This window comes from Bombina bombina, chromosome 6 (assembly GCF_027579735.1).
Source record: "Bombina bombina isolate aBomBom1 chromosome 6, aBomBom1.pri, whole genome shotgun sequence".
Taxonomy (NCBI): Eukaryota; Metazoa; Chordata; class Amphibia; order Anura; family Bombinatoridae; genus Bombina; species Bombina bombina.
This window is the reverse complement of record NC_069504.1, coordinates 325,392,041-325,415,316: the sequence shown is the minus strand read 5'-3', so window position 1 is coordinate 325,415,316 and position 23,276 is coordinate 325,392,041. Positions and strand designations below refer to the sequence as shown.

General features: G+C 37.5%; 1 protein-coding gene across 1 annotated transcript in view; it reads left to right on the top strand.

Annotated features, from left to right (window-relative positions):
* LOC128664413 (dynein axonemal heavy chain 3-like) overlaps window positions 1–23,276 on the top strand; it is a 2,586,207-nt gene that overhangs the window by 868,295 nt on the left and 1,694,636 nt on the right. The window contains exon 31 of the mRNA XM_053719244.1: window positions 13,566–13,685. Within this exon, the coding sequence (XP_053575219.1) occupies window positions 13,566–13,685 (120 nt within the window). The remainder of the gene's footprint in view (window positions 1–13,565; window positions 13,686–23,276) is intronic.

Sequence of the window (23,276 nt, the reverse complement as noted above, 5' to 3'; positions counted from 1 at the left end):
CTAAAGAGACTATAGACCACGCTAAAGAGAGGACAAACAATACAGATCGGAATACTTTAATTGGTTATAAACCAGCTAAGAATAAAACCGATGAGAATATTATAGATGTCCCTTTTATTACCAATTATAGTAGTGATCACCACATAATAAAGAAAATTGTACAGAAGCATTGGCATCTGATTATAGGGGATAATATCCCCCCTTTCCCTAAAATAGTATACAGAAAGGCTAAAAATATAAAAACCAGTTTGGCCCCAAGTAAGTTTAAAAGAAAAGGAACATCCTTGAGGGATGTAGATTTGAAAGGACAAGAAGTAAGAGGATTTTTCCCTTGTTTCACTTGCCGTGCATGTAGATATAGCACAAATAAGAAGTCTCTCATAGTACCAAATCCATGGGAACACTGGCAAGCTAATCAGGGGAATGCAACCCTAAGGCACACCAGAAATTGATCATCCAAAGCCAGAAGATGGGTATGAACCAACCACCCTTGAGGCTCAAGCCACACGGCTAACCACCAGATGACATGGGCTACCTGTGGCAAAGCATAAAAAATACTCCGAAAACCTGGCCAACCATGACCAGGTTAGGTAGATGGAGCAAGGACATAGCCCAAGTTCCCACTACCGTGGAACACCCTGATCAGCCCTGAGAACCAAGATTTCAAAACCACCCAAGACTGGGTCAGGAAAAAGGCCAAGTGAAGCTTCAGCAACCGGAAGTCTCAGGGAGAAAAACAGGGCACCTAATAGTTTAGGCAAACCTTACCCTAGAACCAAACACCTCAACTGGCCAAAAAGCCAGACACAAGCGTATGGATGCATATCCAGAGAATCTGGATAGCGAGAAGAACTCGAAATCCCCGACCAAAGGAAGTACCCACCACTAGCTAAAGTCCAATGCTCCAAGGAGCAAGGCTAGAAGACGTATTAAGATACTTCTCAGAGCCTCAGGACAACCAAGAGATAGCTTGAGGTAAAAAAAAATCCTACTAGCAGGACTAGTCTCCCTATCACCTCCGCACAAGCTGAGGACACAAGGAAGAGAAAAAGCACTACGCCTACCCAGCTCCGGAAAACCCAGAGCTAAACAAAGTCCCCGACGTGAACAACCATCACACAGATCCCTAAAAGGAGATCTACTCGCCCAGAGACAATGGAAGAAGACCCAAAGGTCTCTTATAACTCAGACAGACAGTACACTTTAAAGAGTAAGAGCTGCATCTAGATAAACTATAAACACCTGCAAGGTGTCAAGAGCTGCAACTGGTTTCAAACTGCAAACCTTCCACAAGCTAGACAGCTATCCTGTACAAGCTGTTGGATCAAGCCCAAAAGGACATATTCAGAGGCCTAAAAATGAAGGCCAAACCGCTCAATTGCGGTAAGGGGCATTAAACCCTCCAACCCTCCACCACATGGGGGAGAAAAACTCTCAGTTCTGATGAAATCAGATGTCAGATAGAGTGATGCAGCGGAAAACTCCCCTGCCCGGCCATCTATGACTGAAGGCTATAAGGACTGAAACAATCATTCCCACCTCATGGACCCACAGGTCCTCTCGAATGCTTAGCTGAACATGAAAGACAATGATAACCTGAGCACTTCTACCAAACCAGCCAAGCAGAACAGCGCCACGTGTCTGAACATCCGCAAGACCGAACGAACCCGACAGGACCAGCCTGCACCTAGGTTCCCAACCAGCAAGCTGCATAAATTCTCCCTCATAGGGGAAAAAAACGGAAAACAGACATTTTTAACATGTCCAAAACAACTTTCGAAGAAGTAATGAAGAGTATCAATCCCAGAATGTTCCAGAAGGAAACAAAAACAAATAACAGACATCCCATTGGATATAAATAAAATATAAGGCAACCCGGAGGTTAACGCCCAAAAAGACACAGGCCTACCCGCAGGACCAGCCAAACGGAGCCCTATCTTTCAAAACTGGGAAAGATCTCAAACAAATGACAATCAGGAGATTACTTCATCCCCACTTGTCTAATAAGGTGCACCATTCGAATTAGCAAACTGAAAATCCCTGTATCTGTTAACGATAGGGTCATTCAATAACTGAAAAACATGTCTGAGCAATATGCAAAGGTGCTCAATCCGGAAGGCACAACACTCAGGGACAGTTACACCTGCAGGGAACTGTAGAGGCCCTCTCCAAGTGGAAGGCTCAGGACAATAGGGCATGAACACATTCTCAAATAAACGTCTGGACTCTGCAGACGAACAACATTATGTGGAAGCGAAAACGTGCTGCAACCTCTGGGGGGAACACGCCACCCTGCATGGAGGAATAAGAAACTGGGTCACCCGCATGTGTAGAAGTGTGAATTGGTAGGGAACTTGCCTCTTGGAGAACAGGACTCCCAAAGGCAGATGGCTCAGCAGTCCCTTGATTCCCGAGCCCGAGGAACCAAGCAGTCTGAAATGGCATACGGAACAAAACTGGTTGACGTGTGTCAACAAGGCCAGTCCGGATTCGTCACTGGACACAGAATCTGAATCTGAAATCAAAATAGTCTCAGTGTCAGAATCCTCCATAACTGAATCTGAAATTAGCACAGTCTCAGCATCAGAATCCTCCATAACTAGATAGAGTATATATAAATATGGACTAAAGTAGTAAAAACAAAAATGCACCTGACACCCCCAATGGCTGGGGCACACCTCCTATGACCAGACCCCTGTGGACCAGAAAATTTCCTTCACCACACGTTCAGGAATGTGGAAATGGAAAACGGAACGTAACCACGCCTGAACACAAGGTGAACCGCACAGTCCAAAAAGCGTGGCCAACCAAAAGGCTGTGTCACTTCCAAAGGCCTCAATGTTCCAAAACATGAGCCCATAAACATCACACATTAGAACATTGAATCCAATAACAAACATGATTATAAACCCCCCTGTTCAATAACCCCCCTCAGGAGATATTAACGCTCAATTCCCAGATACTACAAGAGACTCACTGAGACCCTTATGATTAGTTAGACCCGCAAGGTGGTAGCCTCTCGGGAAAACATTTACATTACAGTACTTTGATGAATAAAGTAAAATGAAACAATCTTACCAGAATCTACGCCGTGGAACAGAAACACAGCCTTTCAAGTGTGACGGATAGTAGCATCGCCTCCGCCATGGACTTGAGAGAAGAAAGCAGGCAGCAGAGCGAAGTTTGACAATGCTGATTTCTTGAGGAGCTGTTAATCTGAGTCAGGATGGTTTTGCATAAAGACTCTCCCTGCATCTCCGGACTCTAACTTTCATCCAAGCCCTCACTGAGAGACTGACAGGACTACTTAAAATTCCTGTCCCATGCCGAAGAGTACTACCCTCCATAAGAGATAAAAAACAAAAACTAAAAATGCTGACACTTCTCTGCCAACCTCCAGGGACGAAAGGCAAAGAATGACTAGGGGATGAGCGGAGTGGGAGGAGTATTTAAGCCTTTGGCTCTGTTGTCTTTGCCTCCTCCTGGTGGCCAGGTTCTTATTTCCCAAAAGTAATGAATGTAGCTGTGAACTCTTTCAATTTAAGAAGAAAAATACTTTTATATAAGGAAACAGAATTAATATATAATTGGAACACATTCAGCTAGATTTAGAGTTTGGCGTTAGCTGTCAAAAGCAGCGTTAAGGGGTCCTAACGCTGCTTTTTACCGCCCGCTGGTATTTAGAATCAGGCAGGAAAGGGTCTACCGCTCACTTTCTTTCCGTGACTAGAGGCTACCGCAGATCCCCTTACGTCAATTGCGTATCCTATCTTTTCAATGGGATTTGCCTAACGCTGGTGCTTCAAGTCTTGGAAGAAGTGAGCGTTAGACCCTCTACCGACAAGACTCCAATCGCAAAAAAAGTCAGTAGTTTTATGGGCTAACGCGGGAACATAAAGCTCTTAACTACTGTGCTATAAAGTACACTAACACCCATAAACTACCTATGAACACCTAAACCGAGGCCCCCCACATCGCAAACCCTATAATAATTTTTTTAACCCCTAATCTGCTGCTCCGGATACAGCCGCAACCTACATTATACCTATGAATCCCTAATCTGCTGCCCCTAACATCGCCGACACGTATATTATATTTATTAACCCCTAATCTGCCCCCCCAACCGTTGCCACCACCTACCTACACTTATTAACCCCTAATCTGCCAACCGGACCTCGCCGCCACTATAATAAATGTATTAACCCCTAAACCGCAATTACAAAGTAATCAGCTCTTTTAACAGCCCTTAAAAGGGCTTTTTGCGGGGCATTGACCCAAAGTAATCAGCTCTTTTACCTGTAAAGAAAAATACAACCCCCAACATTAAAACCCACCACCCACATACCCCTATTCTAACCCACCCAAACCCACCTTAAATAAACCTAACACTAACCCCCTGAAGATCTCCCTACCTTGAGTAGTCTTCACCCAGCCGAGCCAAATTCTTCATCCAAGCGGAGCAACAAGAGGTCTTCCATCTGGTAGAAGTCTTCATCCAAGCGGGGCAAGAAGATGTCCTCCATCCGGTAGAAGTCTTCATCCAAGTGGGGTCTTCTCTCTTCATCCATCCGGAGCGGAGTGGAGCCATCCTCTTCAACCGACGGACTAACGACGAATGACTGTTCCTTTAAGGGACGTCATCCAAGATGGCATCCCTCGAATTCCAATTGGCTGATAGGATTCTATCAGCCAATCGGATTGACCTCGCATTCTATTGGCTGTTCCGATCAGCCAATAGAATGCGAGTTCAATCTGTAAAAGAGCTGATTACTTTGTAATTTAGAATATGGTAGGGCATTTTATTATTTTGGGGGGCTTTTTTATTTTATTAGGGGGCTTAGATTAGGTGTAATTAGTTTAAACTTCTTGTAATTTTTTTTATTTTTTGTAATTTAGTGGGGTTTTTTTGTAATATATTTTAGTTTATGTAATTGTATTTTAGTTTAGCTAATTGTAGGTAATTTATTTAACTAATTTATTGATAGTGTAGTGTTAGGTGTATTTGTAACTTAGGTTAGGATTTATTTTACAGGTAAATTTGTAATTATTTTAAGTAGGTAGCTATTAAATAGTTATTAACTATTTAATAGCTATTGTACCTAGTTAAAATAAATTCAAAGTTGCCTGTAAAATAAATATATCCTAAAATAGCTACAATGTAACTATTAGTTATATTGTAGCTATATTAGGGTTTATTTTATAGGTAAGTATTTAGTTTTAAATAGGAATAATTTATTTAATTATAGTAAATTTATTTAGATTAATTTAAATTATATTTAAGTTAGGGGGGTGTTAGGGTTAGACTTAGGTTTAGGGGTTAATAACTTTATTATGGTAGTGGCGACATTGGGGGCGGGAAATTAAGGGTTAATAATTGTAGGTAGGTGGCGGCGATGTTCGCGAGGGCCGATTATGGGTAAATAAAATTTATTATATTGTTTGCGAGGCGGGAGTGCGGCGGTTTAGGGGTTAATACATTTATTATAGTGGCGGCGAGGTCCGGTCGCCAGATTAGGGGTTAATAAGTGTAGGTAGGTGGCGGCGACATTGGGGGGTCAGATTAGGGGTTAATAAATATAATATAGGTGTCGGCGATGTTAAGGGCAGTAGATTAGGGGTTCATAGCTTTAATGTAGGTTGCGGCGGTGTCCAGAGCGGCAGATTAGGGGTTAATAGTATAATGTAGGTGTCAGGGATAGCGGGGGCGGTAGATTAGGGGTTAATAAGTGTAAGGTTAGGGGTGTTTAGACTCGGGGTTCATGTTAGGGTGTTAGGTGTAGACTTAGAGAGTGTTTCCCCATAGGAAACAATGGGGCTGCGTTAGGAGCTGAACGCTACTTTTTTGCAGGTGTTAGGTTTTTTAAGCCAGCTCAGCCCCATTGTTTCCTATGGGGATATCGTGCACGAGCACGTTTTTCCAGCTTACCGCTACCGTAGGCAACGCTGGTATTGAGGGTTGAAGTGGAGCTAAATTATGCTCAACGCTCCCTTTTCTGAGGCTAACGCAGCCATTCAGAAAAATACCAGCGTTGTCTGAAGGGTGCGCTGGAAAAAAAAGCAGCGTTAGCACCGCGGGTCTTTACAGACAAAACTCTAAATCTAGGCCCTAGTTTCCACATGGCCTGGATTCTGAGTTAGATCCATCTCCTTTTCTAATAGAATAGCCAATGTATATCTTATTTACACTTTTGATGCCTCAACCACTATTGATGAATCTTGCATAAAGTCGAAATTAATGAATAAGATGAAAATGTATATTAGTATCTCTGTATAGGATCTTAATCCTTATATATGCTTCCTATAAATAAAAAATTCTCTTTTTTAACTAAACAATTTTCTTTTTTTTTTTTTTTACTAAGGCAAGCAAAATGAACTTCCATTTATAACCCTTTATAATATGTAGTAAACTAATTTGGATGTAAGCTCTTTGGGGTAGAGATTCTTAATGTGAACAGAATTTTGGTGACACTCAATGTATACTCTGATTATGGAAAGAGATGAAAAGATAATATGTTGCTGAATGTGGATACGGTTTGAAATTTTTTCTCAACATTCTGAATAATAAACATTTTAATACCATCTTAATAAACCACCAAAACCTGTTAGATAAGAAATGTCACAATACCACCTTAAATAAGCTATGATCACCTGCTGATTACCTGCCGAATTGCAACCAATCAAGATGTTGTGAGGTGAATTTAAAGTCTGAATTTACAGCCAAGTACTATCTTGATAGAACCCCATGAGTGGGTGAAACATGTTGATGGTCTGAGGCTGTGTTTGTACACTTTGAACTAAGAAAAGAGACACTCTTTGTATCTTAACATCAGAGATTGGTGTCAATCTGTCCTGCGTACGTTGTACTAAGAGCAGGATTAAGCGTAAGAAATTGAATCCCATCTTGGCAGGTGAACTAAACAGGTGGTATTTGGCGTGTGATGTTATCATGGAAATCGCTATTAAGAAATAATCACTGGAGTAAGGAGGCTGTTCTTGCGGCTGCTCCCACCTTTGAGAGATAGAAGATTTGAACAGAATCACAGACCACAGAGGTACTGTAAGGTATATTTTTTTACATTAGCCATGGCAGGCTAACCAACAAGCAGGAAGGCATTTATTACACATATTGAAGATATAAAGTCCAGTACTGACTATACCTATATATCTGCTTTATTAGGCCTATCACCAAATTAATAAGGAATATTTTGTCTGCAGTACATGGCTAAGTACGTATAGGCCAAAGTCTACCATCTATGCCTAATTCTTTACATATTGGGAGACGTCCCAGGACTATATTGTTCACCTTTACTATTTCGGTAGCCTCAAAGAGCTAATTTTATATTTGTTTTTATATAAATGCTGGAAGTTTTTTATTGAAGTTTTTTTCTTAAATATCTAATAGATTGAATTCTATAAATCTTTTAATAGCTATTGCTGTTGTTCTTATGCTATAGGAGTTTTACTACATATAGAAATATATTTCTTACATATGTCTTTTATTTCTATATTTTTTATTTTTTTATTTTAATTAAATTGTGAATTTTAAGTTAACCTTTTGAGTGAAAGTGTTTAATTATTTGACTAGTTTGACTCCGCTTTTAGAGCCCATCCACACTTTGTTTGATTAATTATGTTTCTCTTTGGGAAGGAGATATTTAGAGGGGACAGTGAGTCTGTAGTTTAGCACCACACATCTCTCATTTTTCATTCTTCAGTCACATTAACCCAATGAGCACACATTTACTTTTAACTTTTAATACAAGCACAAATTATAATTGCGACCTTTGCCAAAATTAGTGCACCACTTGTAATCTATCTCGTTGAGATTGGTTTAATAAAAGGTAGTAAAAAAACAAAACAATATACTTTCATTGATTATTTTGACCCCTTTGCCAGTAATTTAAGTTTTAAAACTGTGAACTTTTCATTTTATGTTAAATGTGGAAGTGCAGACTCCAGGCTTAAAGGGACAGTTAACACCAGAATTTTTGTTGTTTTAAAAAAATAGATAATGCCTTAATTACCCATTCCCCAGTTTTGCATAACCAACACAGATATAATAATACACATTTTATCTCTGTCATTACCTTCCATCTAAGCCTCTGCAGACTGACCGCTTATTTCAGTTCTTTTGACAGACTTGCATTTTAGCCATCAATGCTCACTCCACGGTAAATTCACGTGCATGAGCTCAATGTTATCTATATGAAACACATGAACTAACGCCCTCTAGTGGTGAAAAATGTCAAAATACATTAAGATTAGAGTTGGCCTTCAAGGTCTAAGAAATTAGGACATGAACCTCCTAGGTTTAGCTTTCAACTAAGAATACCAAGAGAATATTGGTGATAAAAGTAAATTGGAAAGTTGTTTTCAAATTACATGCTCTGTTTGAATTATGAACGGTTTTTTTGTCCTTGACTGTCCCTTTAACACTGCTATATTCCACACTGTTATACACTCTAGTGACCCATTTACGGTATATAATATCTGTCCCTAACTGGCCTTTGCAGTGAAAGGTAACCTAGGATACAACATGATAGCACCCATTGCTTTATGGACATTACAACTCTACACTTAATTTTCCAAAAATATAATTTTTTAAAACAAATTACACATGCTTATTATTCTTAGTCTAAAACACAAGGAGTATCAGTGTCTACAAAGAGGCACTTAGCTCCTATAGGAGGCGCTATAACCTAAAAAACATACAATAATAATAAAAGTATATGAATATAAAAAGCAAATATATAAAAAGAAAACAATAATGTAATAGTAACCAATCTTGGATATAAAAGTAAAATCCAACAGAATCTTCAAATGTCCATGAACTTGATAGGCAGCTCTCTAACTTCACCCGAAAGGATGATAAACTTCTGTGATATAAAGACAAAGACAAAAACAAAGGCGCCACATGTGTAGATCAATAAGAACTCAAATAATCCAAATATGGACAAACACAGGGTACTCACAAAAGAGATGGTACTCTGTTGTGCCAGTAGATGCAGGCTGGTATTCTGCAGCAAACCAGCTGGCTGGTACAGTGAAGTCCTCAACAAATCCCAATAGCACTGGATCACTGGAACATCAATCCCAACGACACTAGATTGCTATGGATATAACGGATGTAAACATTGAGAGCATGTGTCTCCTAAGCAACCAGTAATCTTTACTACTGGTTGCTTAGGAGACACACGCTCTCAATGTTTACATCCATTATATCCATAGCAATCCAGTGCCATTGGGATTGATGTTCCAGTGATCCAGTGCTATTGGACTCCAGTGCTATTGGGATTTGGTGAGAACTTCACTGTACCAGCCAGATGGTTTGCTGCAGAATACCAGCCTGCGTCTACTGGCACAACAGAGTGCCATCTCTTTTGTGAGTACCCTGTGTTTGTCCATATTTGCATTATTTGGGTTCTTATTTATCTACACATGTGGCGCCTTTGTTTTTGTCTTTGTCTTTATTCTTAGTCTAATCTTTTGTTTGGATATATCATTCTATTTAAAGGGACAGTCTAGTCTAAAACAAACTTTCATAATTCAGATAGGGCATGTAATTGTAAGCAATTTTCAAATTTACATCTATCACCAATTTTGCATTGTTCTCTTGGTATTCTTAGCTGAAAGCTAAACCTAGGAGGTTCATATGCTAATTTCTAATCCCTTGAAGGCCGCCTCTCATCTCAGGGCATTTTGACAGTTTTTCACCACTAGAGGGTGTTAGTTATAGTGTTTCATATAGATAACACTGTGCTCACGCATGTGGAGCTCCTAGGAGCCAGCACTGATTGGCTAAAATGCAAGTCTGTCAAAAGAACTGAAATAAGGGGCAATTTGCTGAGGCTTAGATACAAGGTAATCACAGAAGTAAAAAGTGTATTAATATAACTGTGTTGGTTATGCAAAACTAGAGAATGGGTAATAAAGGGATTATCTGTCTTTTGAAACAATACATATTCTGGTGTAGACTGTCCCTTTAACATTTATCTAGTTTATTTCACCAGGTACATCTTTGGTTCCCTGGGCACTAAAGGGCCAGATTTAACAAAGTCTAGGTGGACTGGGGCATAATTATTCTCCCCTATCCACCCAGCATTGTGTCTAGTGGACAGCAATAGTCTGCACACATTTATCATTGCACACAACAGCTAGTTTGGAACGCTTCTCCTTGCTTGCACACAGCCAATCATGCATGAGCAGGGGCTGTCAATCTCCCCAGTCAGAAAAGTCCATGGGAATTGAGATACGCCACATAACAGGTGCGAAGTGGGTTAAGAAGCAGCGTTCTAATAAAGGCTGCTTCTTAACTCTCGGCTACAACCTGCAGTCAATGGAGCTCCGGAGCTTTATATTATAAATGGAGCCATAAGTTTCAAGCAGAAAGTTATATTTAAAGGAGTAACTTTAATCTGGTTTAGCTGTAAGCCCCAGCTGATTTATTTGGTTATCTGATGTCTGAAATGTAACATAAATAAAATCTAATTACAAACGGGGCATTTTCAAACGGATGGAATATTTTACAAAGTATTACACTAGATATTTATTAATTTTTCACTTTTTTATTATGTACAAAGAGTAAACGTGATATTATTTATTTTGCTGGGCAAAACTGATCGTATTTCACATATTGTGAAATATGCTGCTTTCACTGAAAGAAAAATGAAATTGAAGCTATTTAGTATGGGAACAACCATTTTGCAAAACACACCAAAACAAAAAAAATGTAATACGAAGAGAGAAGTACTCTACCAGGAACAAACAGCACCTCAGTGGCTTGTTCTATGTCGAATTTTTTTTTAATGTCTTCCAAAATAAAATAAAAGACTTTGCTTCCCTTTAACACACAATCTACTCTTAGAGGAACATAATATATATATAGTACCCATTTCCAAATTCTAATCATTCAGGTTGACTTATTTGCTAAATATTTCTATAGGTATGATCAAATGTAAAATATTTTACTGTATTAAAAAAACACAAATTCTTGAATCCTGTATATTTGTTTTTAGAAAGTAGAATTTATTATCAAGACAGAAGTTGTAAGCTTTATTAAAGATTCTGCTATATTGCTTTAAATTTTCTAAAAATAAGTGGGACATGCTAAAGTCCTCAAACAATCTGGAGTTAAGCAGTGCAGAATGAATAGATTTGTCTGATGTTCAATATTTTGCATTTTTACCCTTAGTTTCTTGTTCGAAAAAGTATTCAACTGTGGCCAGATGTGCTCTCTATATATTTTTTTTACATTTGGTAGAACAGTAAGACATAAGCTAATTGCTGCTCATTTCTATATTTCTGATTCAGTGTGCATGATGAGTGTTTCCAATGTAGTGCAAAATTAAATTGGAAACTAGACTATCATTAAACATAATATTTCAGCAAGCAGTCAGGGCTTGTGGCTGTGTTTTATATTTATATGATATTTTAAAATAACTAGTAGTTACTTAGCTTACAGAAGCTTTAAAGGGACAGTTTACTCAAAAAATGTCTCCCCTTTAATTTGTTCCCAATGATCCACTTTACCAGCTGTAGTGTATTAAATTGTTTACAAGTATTTCCATTACCCTTATAATGGCATTTGAAATAGATTATTTGGCCTGTGGTATCCCCCACCCATTCTGAAAGTTTGTGGCCTCAAGGCAAAGCTGTGTTAACACAGCCAGTAGAAGAAATAACACCCCCAGCTATTTATAGAAGAGATGAGGTAATAAAATGCTAATTTTCCATTGTTCTCTCCAAGTATTGGTAATTGGTTTACGGACAGATTTAAGATAAAGAAGCATGTATATGTACACAATGTGATAAACTAATGAGATCTGATTATACCAACAAGCTCAACCCATTTTATTAGGTTGTGGCTTCAAATCACAAAATCAGCTAATTCATAGACACAAATAAGCCTTATAAAAGCAAATCGTATACATTTTATACTCTGCAGCTGGTAAAAAAAAGTAATTGGAAACACATTAAGGGAAAAACAATTGTATAGTATACTGTCCCTTTAATGCACAATTAGAAATATCCCTGATACTGTGAACTTCAAGACATTGCATTACTTAAAATTATGAAGTTTCACAGTGCCCATCCAGCTCTGATCTATTTTTTGCTGAATTATTTACTGGTTATTACAGCCAATCAGAAGCTGTAAAGGCCACAAGTCACTAAGGCACAGTATGTGCTTCTGCTTTCCTTGCTAATGTGTGCAACGTCTTCGCAGCTGATGGCAACCAAGAGTGCCTAATAATGAATGTTCTATGGTGCCAGAGATATAGCTTATGACAGGTAGCACCTCAAAATGACTTATTCAGTGAAAAAAAGATCAAGGCCAGTGGGGCAATCTGAAGATTCAAAATTATAAGTAAAATAGCAGGTACATTTCTAGTGTGGTGGTTCTGGAGTAAATTTTATTGCGAAGGAGGTTTCATTTTTTATTGTTACTTTAAAATAATTTGCAAGAAAACAGAACGGTACTCTAAAAAATATGTTTCATATGCAGGAAAAAAGCCACAGCTTATTTGGTTTTCAAGGACAGTACATCCTCTCCGCTCACATTAACACCCTTGTTATTTATTGCATGTATTGTTACATGTTTTATATTACTAACTGTAGAGAGTATAATATCAAAATGAGCCTGTAGAAACTAGAAATGATAATATAAATGAAAGTTTGACAAAATCAGCAAATCATTATTTTTTTCTGAATGTATTGTTAAATTGTAACCTATTTTACATCAGATATGTATTTGTTGGATATTGTTAAGGTCTAAAACAGGTATTACTTTATGAATCAATCTCAGGTAATCTACTTGTGTGAAAAAAGGTATTCACGTAGGCTTAACTGTTAATTATTTTTATATACATTCTTAGTTTTCTATTTCATAATTGCTAGCCACTGAGCTGAGAGGGCAAACACATACAGATCTATTTGCTGTAAATGGATTTTCAGCACCTTGGAGAGCAACATTGTCAAAAATGCTGAACTTATTAATAAATCCATAAAGCTAGTGTTACTATAACTCTGATAATACATGAGATATTTATAACAGGAAAAAAGGTGGCTACCTTCTATGTGTTGACATTATTCATGGCAAATCTCTTTAAATGTACCCTATGTAGCAATTACAAAAAAATTCAACTTCCCTACATCCTGATAAGTAGAATAGTTTAATGCCATGTATTCTTCAGGTAATGACGTTTTTAAACACACAAAAAAGGCTAAGAATTTATAAATAGAATAAACTAATTTTCTATCCCTGTTGACTGAAGTGAATACTAATTAATTTTGGTTTTACACATTGTGCTTGAATACTTATTTGATTATCATATAAGGTGTTTGTCTATTTCCAAACATTTTCAAGTAACTGCTCTATGGAGATTTGATTTGAAACTGTAAAATACAACAACCCCCTTTTAGTATAATTATTATATGTCTTAAAAAAGGAGATATTATTTGTTGATAATTGTGCTTGTTTATTCTCTATTCTGTTTATCTTTATTATGCAAATGTGTTTGATGCCATTTTTGTGGTATGAGAACATAAACCTTTGTACTTTTTTTCAGTGTGTTGTTTTCAACTGCTCTGATGGACTAGACTATAAAGCCATGGGGAAATTCTTCAAAGGTCTGGCACAATCTGGAGCTTGGGCATGCTTTGATGAATTTAATCGTATTGAGCTTGAGGTAATTGTAACACTGGTTTCTGAGCAAAGTTAGTATGCAATGAGAGTTAAAAGTCTGACAATTGCAAATAAAAATGCAAAAGCATATTATTGACTTTCAAATGTAGCACTTTCAAGTGCTTTTCTAGTATATACTATCAGAGAATGTAATAAAATGTAAAGGATAATATAAAAAGGAAAATATATTTTGCTCCAAGTCATTTTGGTAAAATAGGATATTCATGGTATATAAACTGTATGTCACAACCGGTCACTATTTATGTATCTACCGATTATCTATCTATCTATCTATCTATCTATCTATCTATCTATCTATCTGTCTGTCTGTCTGTCTGTCTGTCTGTCTATCAATCATATTCTTATATATATTTAAAACATAGTTCTTTAGTCTTCTTGTGTCTATACATAGGGCTCAATGTGTGAAAGAGAGTGATCAGAGAGGTAAAAGTTTTTCAGCCGCTCGTTTACTGTAGAAGGGACGCCACTGCCACCAACGAGTAAGACTCTAAACAGAAGTGGGGATGAGAATTACAAAATTTATAAGAAAAACATAAGAAGGGAAATAACGGATCCCAGAGTAAGGGATATAAAATGGAATAAAATAAAATGACTTTGTATAGGTGAAAGCAACGAAAACAAAATATATATATATGTATACTGAAAATCAAAAGGGGAGAAAATCCTGGGATCACTAAATACACTGAAATCAAAGGAATATTTTTACTAGAAGACTCAAGTTCACTTGTTTCCAAAAATAAATATGTGAATAAATGAGGCTTTGCTACACATGTATGCAGCTATATCAACTGGCTTATCATATAATTGTTGTAAAACTGGGAAGATACAATGGTTCTGGTATTTGTGTATATAGTGAAATAAGTCTTATCCCTCTCAAAAATATGTACTATATGCTGTGTAAATATTTATTTTCATGAAATACAACAATTAAAGGGAAGTGACTCATGGTGCAGTATATCTAGTAAAGGGGATAGATGTAATAAAATAAAGTTTCCAATCACATGTTTGAAAGCTGCCCGGCAAGCTCTCCTCTGGCTTCAGGAACATCACTGCTGTCAGGTGTCCACCATTTGTGAAGTTATATGAATACCATAACTGGTAATAATTGTGGAAGTGCCATACCCAGGAAGAAAGTTTTCTTTGTTAAAAGCACTCAAGTAACAAAAGCAACATGTTTCTCAGCTGTAACAAGCAATTTCATCAGGTTTATTATCATCAATTAAATGTAGTATACCACACTCATGTGCACCCTACATATAGAAATAGTGTACAACAAAGAACCCCTCTAACAGCCACTAAGACCACCAACCTTGCGGGTAAGGTGAAAAGTGACTAATGATCCATCTACCCAAAAAAATGTATATAGAGAACACCTACAACTACATGTCAGTGATATTATAGAGTTAGGATATCCCTGCAATAACACATCCATCCTCATATTCAAACTCTATACTGTGACAACATCACTATAACACTAAATAACCTCCATTCCCTACTACATTAAATATAACATCTTGGGGTCTACCTATCAAGCTCTGAACGGAGCTTGACGGCCCGTGTTTCTGGCGAGTCTTCAGACTCGCCAGAAACACAAGTTATGGAGCAGTAGTCACAAAGACCGCTACTCCATAACCCTGTCCGCCTGCTCTGAGCAGGCGGACATACATCGCCAGAATTCAACCCATTGGCCACGAGTCTGCAGGGGGCGGCGTTATTGTGAGCTGCTGGTGCAATGCTGAATACGGAAAGCGTATTGCTCTCCGCATTCATCGATGTCTTGTGGACCTGATCCGCACTGTTGGATCAGGTCCGCAAGACATTTGATAAATAGGCCCCATAGGGTCTAGTAAATAAATAATTCACCTCACCTTCAAACTCTATTAGCATTAATAAAAGGATACAAAAACATCCTATGTGAGATACTAATATTAATTTAAAATACAACACCCTAAATCATCAAAACTTATTTTTAAGACATAAACCTATATAAAAATAGATACACAATAATATAGTGATGTAGATTTGTCTCCCGGTGCTAATAAGGATATGTTCCTATAAAAATTACGACAAAAAATGCGCTATGTCTCATATACCCACAAAAATGTGGCTTAAAAGAACATCTAAAATGTATCCAAGGAAGGTGTAAATAGTTAACAAATATTTCAAATCAATTCAAAAAGACATTATACAAAATCCATGTTAGCATTAAGTCCATGTGGGAATAAAGTTATCAAGTTATATATCAGAAAATCCCTTGTTGGCAAAGTCAACCCTATTATAAAGACAGGATTTGACTATCTGATCAATGAGGGTAATGGTATATGGATTTGTACATCCCCAATGCTTTTTATTACTATGTTGAGATACACTATAAAATATAAAATTATTTTTAATGTTCTGCTAGTGTTCACACCACCTATCACCCACTTGTCTACAGGTACAGCCTACATATTAGTGCCCACATGAGCAGTTGAGCAGATATATCACATAAGTAGAGGTGCAGGTAATGTGACTAAGTGTGTGCATCCTTGTGTAACAGATCTGCACACCTGACAACTTTTCCTCATCCATTTGAAAGTATCTTTTCTGTAATAAAAAAAAAAAAAAGTCAGCAGACCTTTAACATTATCACTCAATCCATAGTTGTATAATAAAACTTTGCTTATTTTTTAGGGTGGGGGCACGTTTGAACACATATTTTGGTATCTCTCCAATCATATCCTTTAAAATAGGGTCAGATGTAAGAATCCCCCAATGCTTATTCAGTATCTTTCTAATCATCAAAATTATTGTTATATGTGGTGATAAATAATTAGTATCACTACTATTCCCATCCTTCCCTAAGCGATATTAGTCATACATAGATGCAAAATAGATGTCTCTGTTATCATTCTTATATATCCCATGCAATCCAAAAAGGACGTGGCGTGGGTTGTCAGTGCCCAGGGCAAGGAAAGTATTGCGCCCCCCCCCCTAACCCATTAGCACTGACGGAGTCTCTTCCACCAGTACAGTAGGGAATGGGATTGGCAAATTTGCTTTGAATCTAGGAGCCTGCAGCTCTCCAGAGCTGGGCAAATATATACAATATTACATTTTAAGATTTATTCTAGTTTTACACATGGGGGAAAGCCCCCCCTTAACCCTCATCTGGTGGTGACGCCCTGATTTGTGAAACTTCATGGTACAAATACTGCAGACCACATGGTGCACCCACCCCCACATTGCAGCACCCCATATTGTATATGTGGTGCAATAGGTTTTTGGTAAGTCGTTAAAAAGAGGAAAAGGGGACACACAGGTTGGCAGCTGTTACATATAAGGTTGTCCCTGCTGGGCAGACTGTCTTTTGGGTGCCAATGACATATAAAAGTGGGGTATATATTCTACCTTAATAAATATAACAATTGTAAGTAATCAATATAAAAGGGGCATGGGACAGACAACCCAGCATTACATACATATATGGGGGGAGGGTGTATGGTATTTAGGAGGTGCTGTTAAATTTATTTACCAACACAAATTATAGTTATTTTTTTACTTTAAATGCAGTAAGGGTGGGTTTAATGTATATAAAAAAGGCAATGAGCACCCACACCCTAAAAATCGGTAAAAGTCCACACCTCAGGAGTCCAGCAAGAAATAGATTCAAGATGGTGAATTCATAGGACTCCTATGATAGGAGACAAACAGTGAAATGCCTGGTGAGCAGCACAATCCTGGTGCCAGACAGCACACAAATCCCTAAATCTACTTCTGGCCTGGGAAGATCATGGAGGGGAAATATCAAATACAGGAAACAAGGTCTCATTTTCGTCACAAATATACTTTTTTTTTGTGCAAGGACAAGATGGCGTAAGTTGTAAACCAGTCAAACATGAAAGTATGGTCTCTGATCACCCAACCATCCCACATTCCCACTAACTAGGTAACTGGGGTTAACAGAAAGGCAGAGCCCAGCCATGCTGCCACCAGTGCCACGGGTAGGTGGATTTGAAAGAGATTTATTGCAATTTTTAAGGATTCCTCCCCCTCCCTCTGCTTAGAGATCCTTAAAAAGTGCCCCGGGCAATGCATGGCATTCTAGCTCGCTCTGGGTCCTTTGTTGGAAGGGAACTTACTTGTTCGGTAATAATATAATCATAATTAAGCTGCATTTTGCGCGTTGCTAGTATCAGGCAAAAGCAGAGCTATAAGTAAGTCTGGTCCTGATACTTTACCTTAGTCGCGGCGCGTTTGACAGTCTGACTCTGCTGCTCTCCTTCTTCTTCCCTCCTGACCTGCGCGCTAGGAAAGGGATGGACAAAGTGACGTAGCAGGTAATGGTCCGGATAACACTTCAATTCACACTTCACAGTTACTTCAAATTCCTCAGTCTCTCGAGACATCAAAATATGCAACCCGACGGAATGTGCGACCGTGACGTGACATCACCACATTCCTGACGGGTCGCAGAACAGAGTTGGGCACCTTTCAGATTTTTTAGCCTCCCTTCTTCCCTTTGCTAAGTTGAGGCTGGAAGCGCCCCTCAGAATTATGCGCCCGGGGCAACCGCCCCTGTGGCCCCCCCCACGCTACGCCACTGGATGAGAGTCAAGATGAAAGCACTAGTTCCTTATGACCATGTGCAAGAGATCACAGCATATATTTATTTGGCTGACACATCTGTCTCATATTACAATGGACTGAGAAATGAAAGGAAACATTTAAATTTATCAGAAAACTACTACTCAATTGCAGTTCAAACTAAGTGTTATTGTATAGTTATTATGTATTTGTTAATTATGTCATTCTAATGTAATTAATGATGCTTTAGTTTAGACAGTTTTTTTGTGGGTGGAGTTTTCATAAGGTTTTCGAATGAGGCTCAAAAAATATCTCTCTTGCATAATATAGTTTGTGTAAAAATTAGGCCGCTTTCTTCAAGAGCTTAACCCAATGTAAGTATTAGAAGTGCTGCTTCTATAATATGGAATCAAATAACAACCTTAGCTATGTGCTAAAAATGTAGTAAATTTGTTGTTTTAAACTAATATCAAATTTGCTCCTTTAAACTGCCAAAATATTGCTGCAATAAAATCTATGTTATTACTTTTTTACTGCATGCAATATGGTTTGAGTGAATTGCCTGATTTTTAAAAAGTATCATTAAATACAGCTAACACCGATTTTCTTCCACATTGTAGCTATGTATATCTTCCCCTCTGCTACCAAAGCTAACTTTATGGCATGGTGCCAGAATTATTTACATCTCATTTTCTGCCCAAAAATGATTTGTGTCATACTGCATTTGCAACCATATCATGTTTAACATTTTTTTTCTCTGCATCTGTTTCAGTATGAATATGACATTCATACACATCTACTTAAAATTTCATGAATTGCATGCAACGTGTAGAGGAAGTAAATGACAAAAAAAATATTCTGTGCTGCTTGGAAAAGTCAAATCTTCATATAGTTTTGCATTTAACTAGATACACAGTGGGAAAAAATCATCCTACAATATACACTCATTACAGATGGACATCTGAGTTCAGTTTTGGTCAGATACTATTTTGCCTGAGGCCTGAATTAAATAAATACTAATACAGTTTGTTTGGATTAAAAAGGTATTTGAGCAGGGCAGTTAATCTACCATCAAATTTTGTAGCTAATAACTGTATTACAGTTGCTGTAAATGAACTAAATTATTTCCAGAAGTAATAGTTTGTTCCTAAACAGATTAAAATAAATAGAACATATCTATGGGTGAGTACACAAAATTAGGTATTTTTTCTCCACTCACTTTAATGATGTATCTTTGAGATATCTGAAAACATGTTTATTGTTTAGGTTTTATACCATTAAATACATTAGAATTTCATAATCACCACGTTTATAATAACAAATGACAATGCAATAGCACTTACTCTTAATTTTAAATAAGCAATAGATTTTTTTTCTAATTATGAAAAAATCACAGCCAATCACAGACTCTTATACATAGATATTGTGAACTGTTACACATGCTCAGAAAGTATACTGAGACTTTAGAAAGTTTCCTAAAACTGTATTCCTAAATCCTAAAAGTTTAATTTCGACTTTAGTGTTCTTTTAAACAGCATATAGACGCACACCAGGGCTTACTTCTCTAAAGCTCTCTGTTCAGATGAGATTCTATAAAAAGATCTGTCAGTGCTGCAAGGTTCTTAATGAGATTCTTTGTAGGCATATTTTACCTTAAAGGGACATTAAACACTAAACAAATGCTAAATACAATTATGTATTCACAGAAAATATGTTCTGTGAACAGGGCCGGACTGGGGATAAAAAGCAGCCCTGGAAAAATATGAAGACCAGCCCTATTTTATGTTGAGTCAGTAGGATGCACAAGCCCCATTTTACTCAAAGGGCATTACTGGGATACTCCTCCCCTAATATATTTCAGAATTAAATTATATGACTTTTTATTAAACAAAAATGCCAGATTTATGTTATATAGCAAAACTACAAACCAATTGTATCAATTAATCACCCCTTTAAATTGTAGCTTTTCAGCCCCAGCTGCTGCAGCCCACCGGGAAATCTCCTGGTATCCTGGTAGGCCAATCCAACCCTGTCTGTGAATAACATGTAGATGTATTTTTTTAAGTTTCATTAGCTACTTAAATATTGACAAAATAAGTGTAAAGTTTTAGTGTCCATAAAACAATGGGAGCTGTCATGTTGTAACTTAGGTTACCTTTTTTGCTGTGGCCAATTAGGGAGAGTTATAAATTGGGCACTAGAGTGTGCAGCCAGTGGCTGTGAGGAATTTAACAGTGTTCTGCACATTTATTTCTAACAGAAACTTAAAAGCTCACAATTTCAGAATGAAATTACAGGAAAAGGATACAAAATACATAATGAAAGTATATTGCAGATTTTTTTTTATTTTTTTTTATTAAGAGAGATCAGGAAAGAACATAAAATTCAAAAACAATGCATTGACATCAACAATGCCTCAAGATCACATCAGTTATCCATGTTAGCATAACTATACAATGCCTGTGCTACAATTCAACTGAACTATGTGTGTGATAGGTCCGCACTTTTGCGAACTTCGTATGGAAATAAAGTCTTTCCAAAGGTATATATGGTCTCTTACTTTTGTACATTTTAAATAAACTTAAATATCACTTAATTTCTAACCATGTGTGACATGGGAGGTTATACATTATGCATCTATAGTGTTCCTGGGACTTGCACCCCATGGAAAAGGGAAAAAAAAGGGTTTAGTTGTAGTGTGATGTGATCCCCAATGCCCCATTGAGCCAATATGGTATTTGGGCCCAGAATTGCCGAATTAAAGGGCAGTGGAAAAAGTAGTGGAGTACATCCGGGGCCACCATCCCGCACTTTCCACATATATTCGGCTGTTGGGGATTCCATATGGAGAGTCGATTAGGAGTTATATAGATTTGCACCTGTGCCTCCCGTCGTTTTATGCCTAACGTTGCTTTCCTAGTTAAGTCTAAGTTTTTTTGCATGTTAATATAAGAAAAATCATCCACACCTTTCACCACCCATCTATCCAGTACCCGTATCTGTGTGTCAGTGGCCATTTTAAGTTGTAAAATTCTGTAGATTCCAGTTAAGGAGAAATTCCCTAATGTATAGCAAATACCGTTGTGTCCCAAAAATTTGGATTGTCTTGTTTAAGAGTTTTAATGTAATGACATACCTGCAGGTACACATAGAACTGCTTATTTGGAATAGTAAACTTGGTGCTCAACTCATGAAAAGTTTTAACTGTGTGCAACAGAGTCCCAAGAAGATCCCCAACTACTTTAACCCCCTTCTCCCTCCAGTGATGAAATGGTAATGTATCTGTACCTGCTGGGAAGTCCAAATTGCCAACCAAGGGAAGCAATTTTGGGGAAGTGCGACTTGATCCTAGAAAAGAAGAGAGATAGGGGGCGCCCTTGGTGAACCGGAATAAGTTGATCCAACTAAAATAACAATTGGTCAGATACACTCAGGGGAGTAGAAAATGTATCCTAAGAGATATGTCAGTCTCAGATGGATAGATGATAAATCTCACAATAAAGTCAAAGACATATATCACAATTGTGTAACTGAAAACCTATAATAATATATAATTATAATATATATATATATATATATATATATATATATATATAAAATAATATTTTTAAAAAAAGTGGGTCATATATAAACCAGTGGTACAATAATTATAAGAAGAGGAAAATATCCTATCACTAGATACATTAATCACAAGTAGGTAGGTGATGTATAAAACAATAATTCTAATATAAAATAAACAGATTACATTTTTAATCAATATGCAAGCAATTAAATAATAAAAGTTTGTAAATGTAATAATATTATGGTAATTAAGTGTAAAGTCCCAAATATAACAGAACATGGTGATATCACAGAAGTAGAAATTTATGGGCTGAACGCCAAGTTGCTAGAGGGCCCTTAGAAAGGACAGAAGACTTAATGTGTGGAGGAGCCTCACCAGACCTAAGATATGGGACGTAGCTAAATACACTAGTTTCAAGACTGCATTTTCCAAGTCTACATTGCTGAAAGCAGATGTTCCCAACTGCTAATCTATAACAAGTCTAATTAATGCTGCCCAATTATATAACATTAAAATTCGGGAGACCAAAGCCTCAGTCTTTGTATGGTTGTTAATTTCTTTCATGTAATTAGCAAGAATCCGTGAGCTAGTGACGTATGGGATATACATTCCTACCAGGAGGGGCAAAGTTTCCCAAACCTCAAAATGCCTATAAATACACCCCTCACCACACCCACAAATCAGTTTTACAAACTTTGCCTCCTATGGAGGTGGTGAAGTAAGTTTGTGCTAGATTCTACGTTGATATGTGCTCCGCAGCAGGTTGGAGCCCGGTTTTCCTCTCAGCGTGCAGTGAATGTCAGAGGGATCTGAGGAGAGTATTGCCTATTTGAATTCAATGATCTCCTTCTACGGGGTCTATTTCATAGGTTCTCTGTTATCGGTCGTAGAGATTCATCTCTTACCTCCCTTTTCAGATCGACGATATACTCTTATATACCATTACCTCTACTGATTCTCGTTTCAGTACTGGTTTGGCTTTCTACTACTTGTAGATGAGTGTCCTGGGGTAAGTAAGTCTTATTTTCTGTGACACTCTAAGCTATGGTTGGGCACTTTTATATAAAGTTCTAAATATATGTGTTCAAACATTTATTTGCCTTGACTCAGGATGTTCAACATTCCTTATTTCAGACAGTCAGTTTCATATTTGGGATTATGCATATGAATTAATCAATTTTTTTCTTACCTTAAAATTTGACTTTTTTCCTGTGGGCTATTAGGCTCGCGGGGGCTGAAAATGCTTCATTTTATTGCGTCATTCTTGGCGCGGACTTTTTTGGCGCAAATTTTTTTTTCTGTTTCCACCGTCATACGTGTCGCCGGAAGTTGCGTCATTTTTTTGATGTTTTTTTGCGCCAAAAGTGTCGGCGTCCGGATGTGGCGTCATTTTTGGTGCCAAAAGCATTTAGGCACCAAATAATGTGGGTGTCTTTTTTGGCGCTA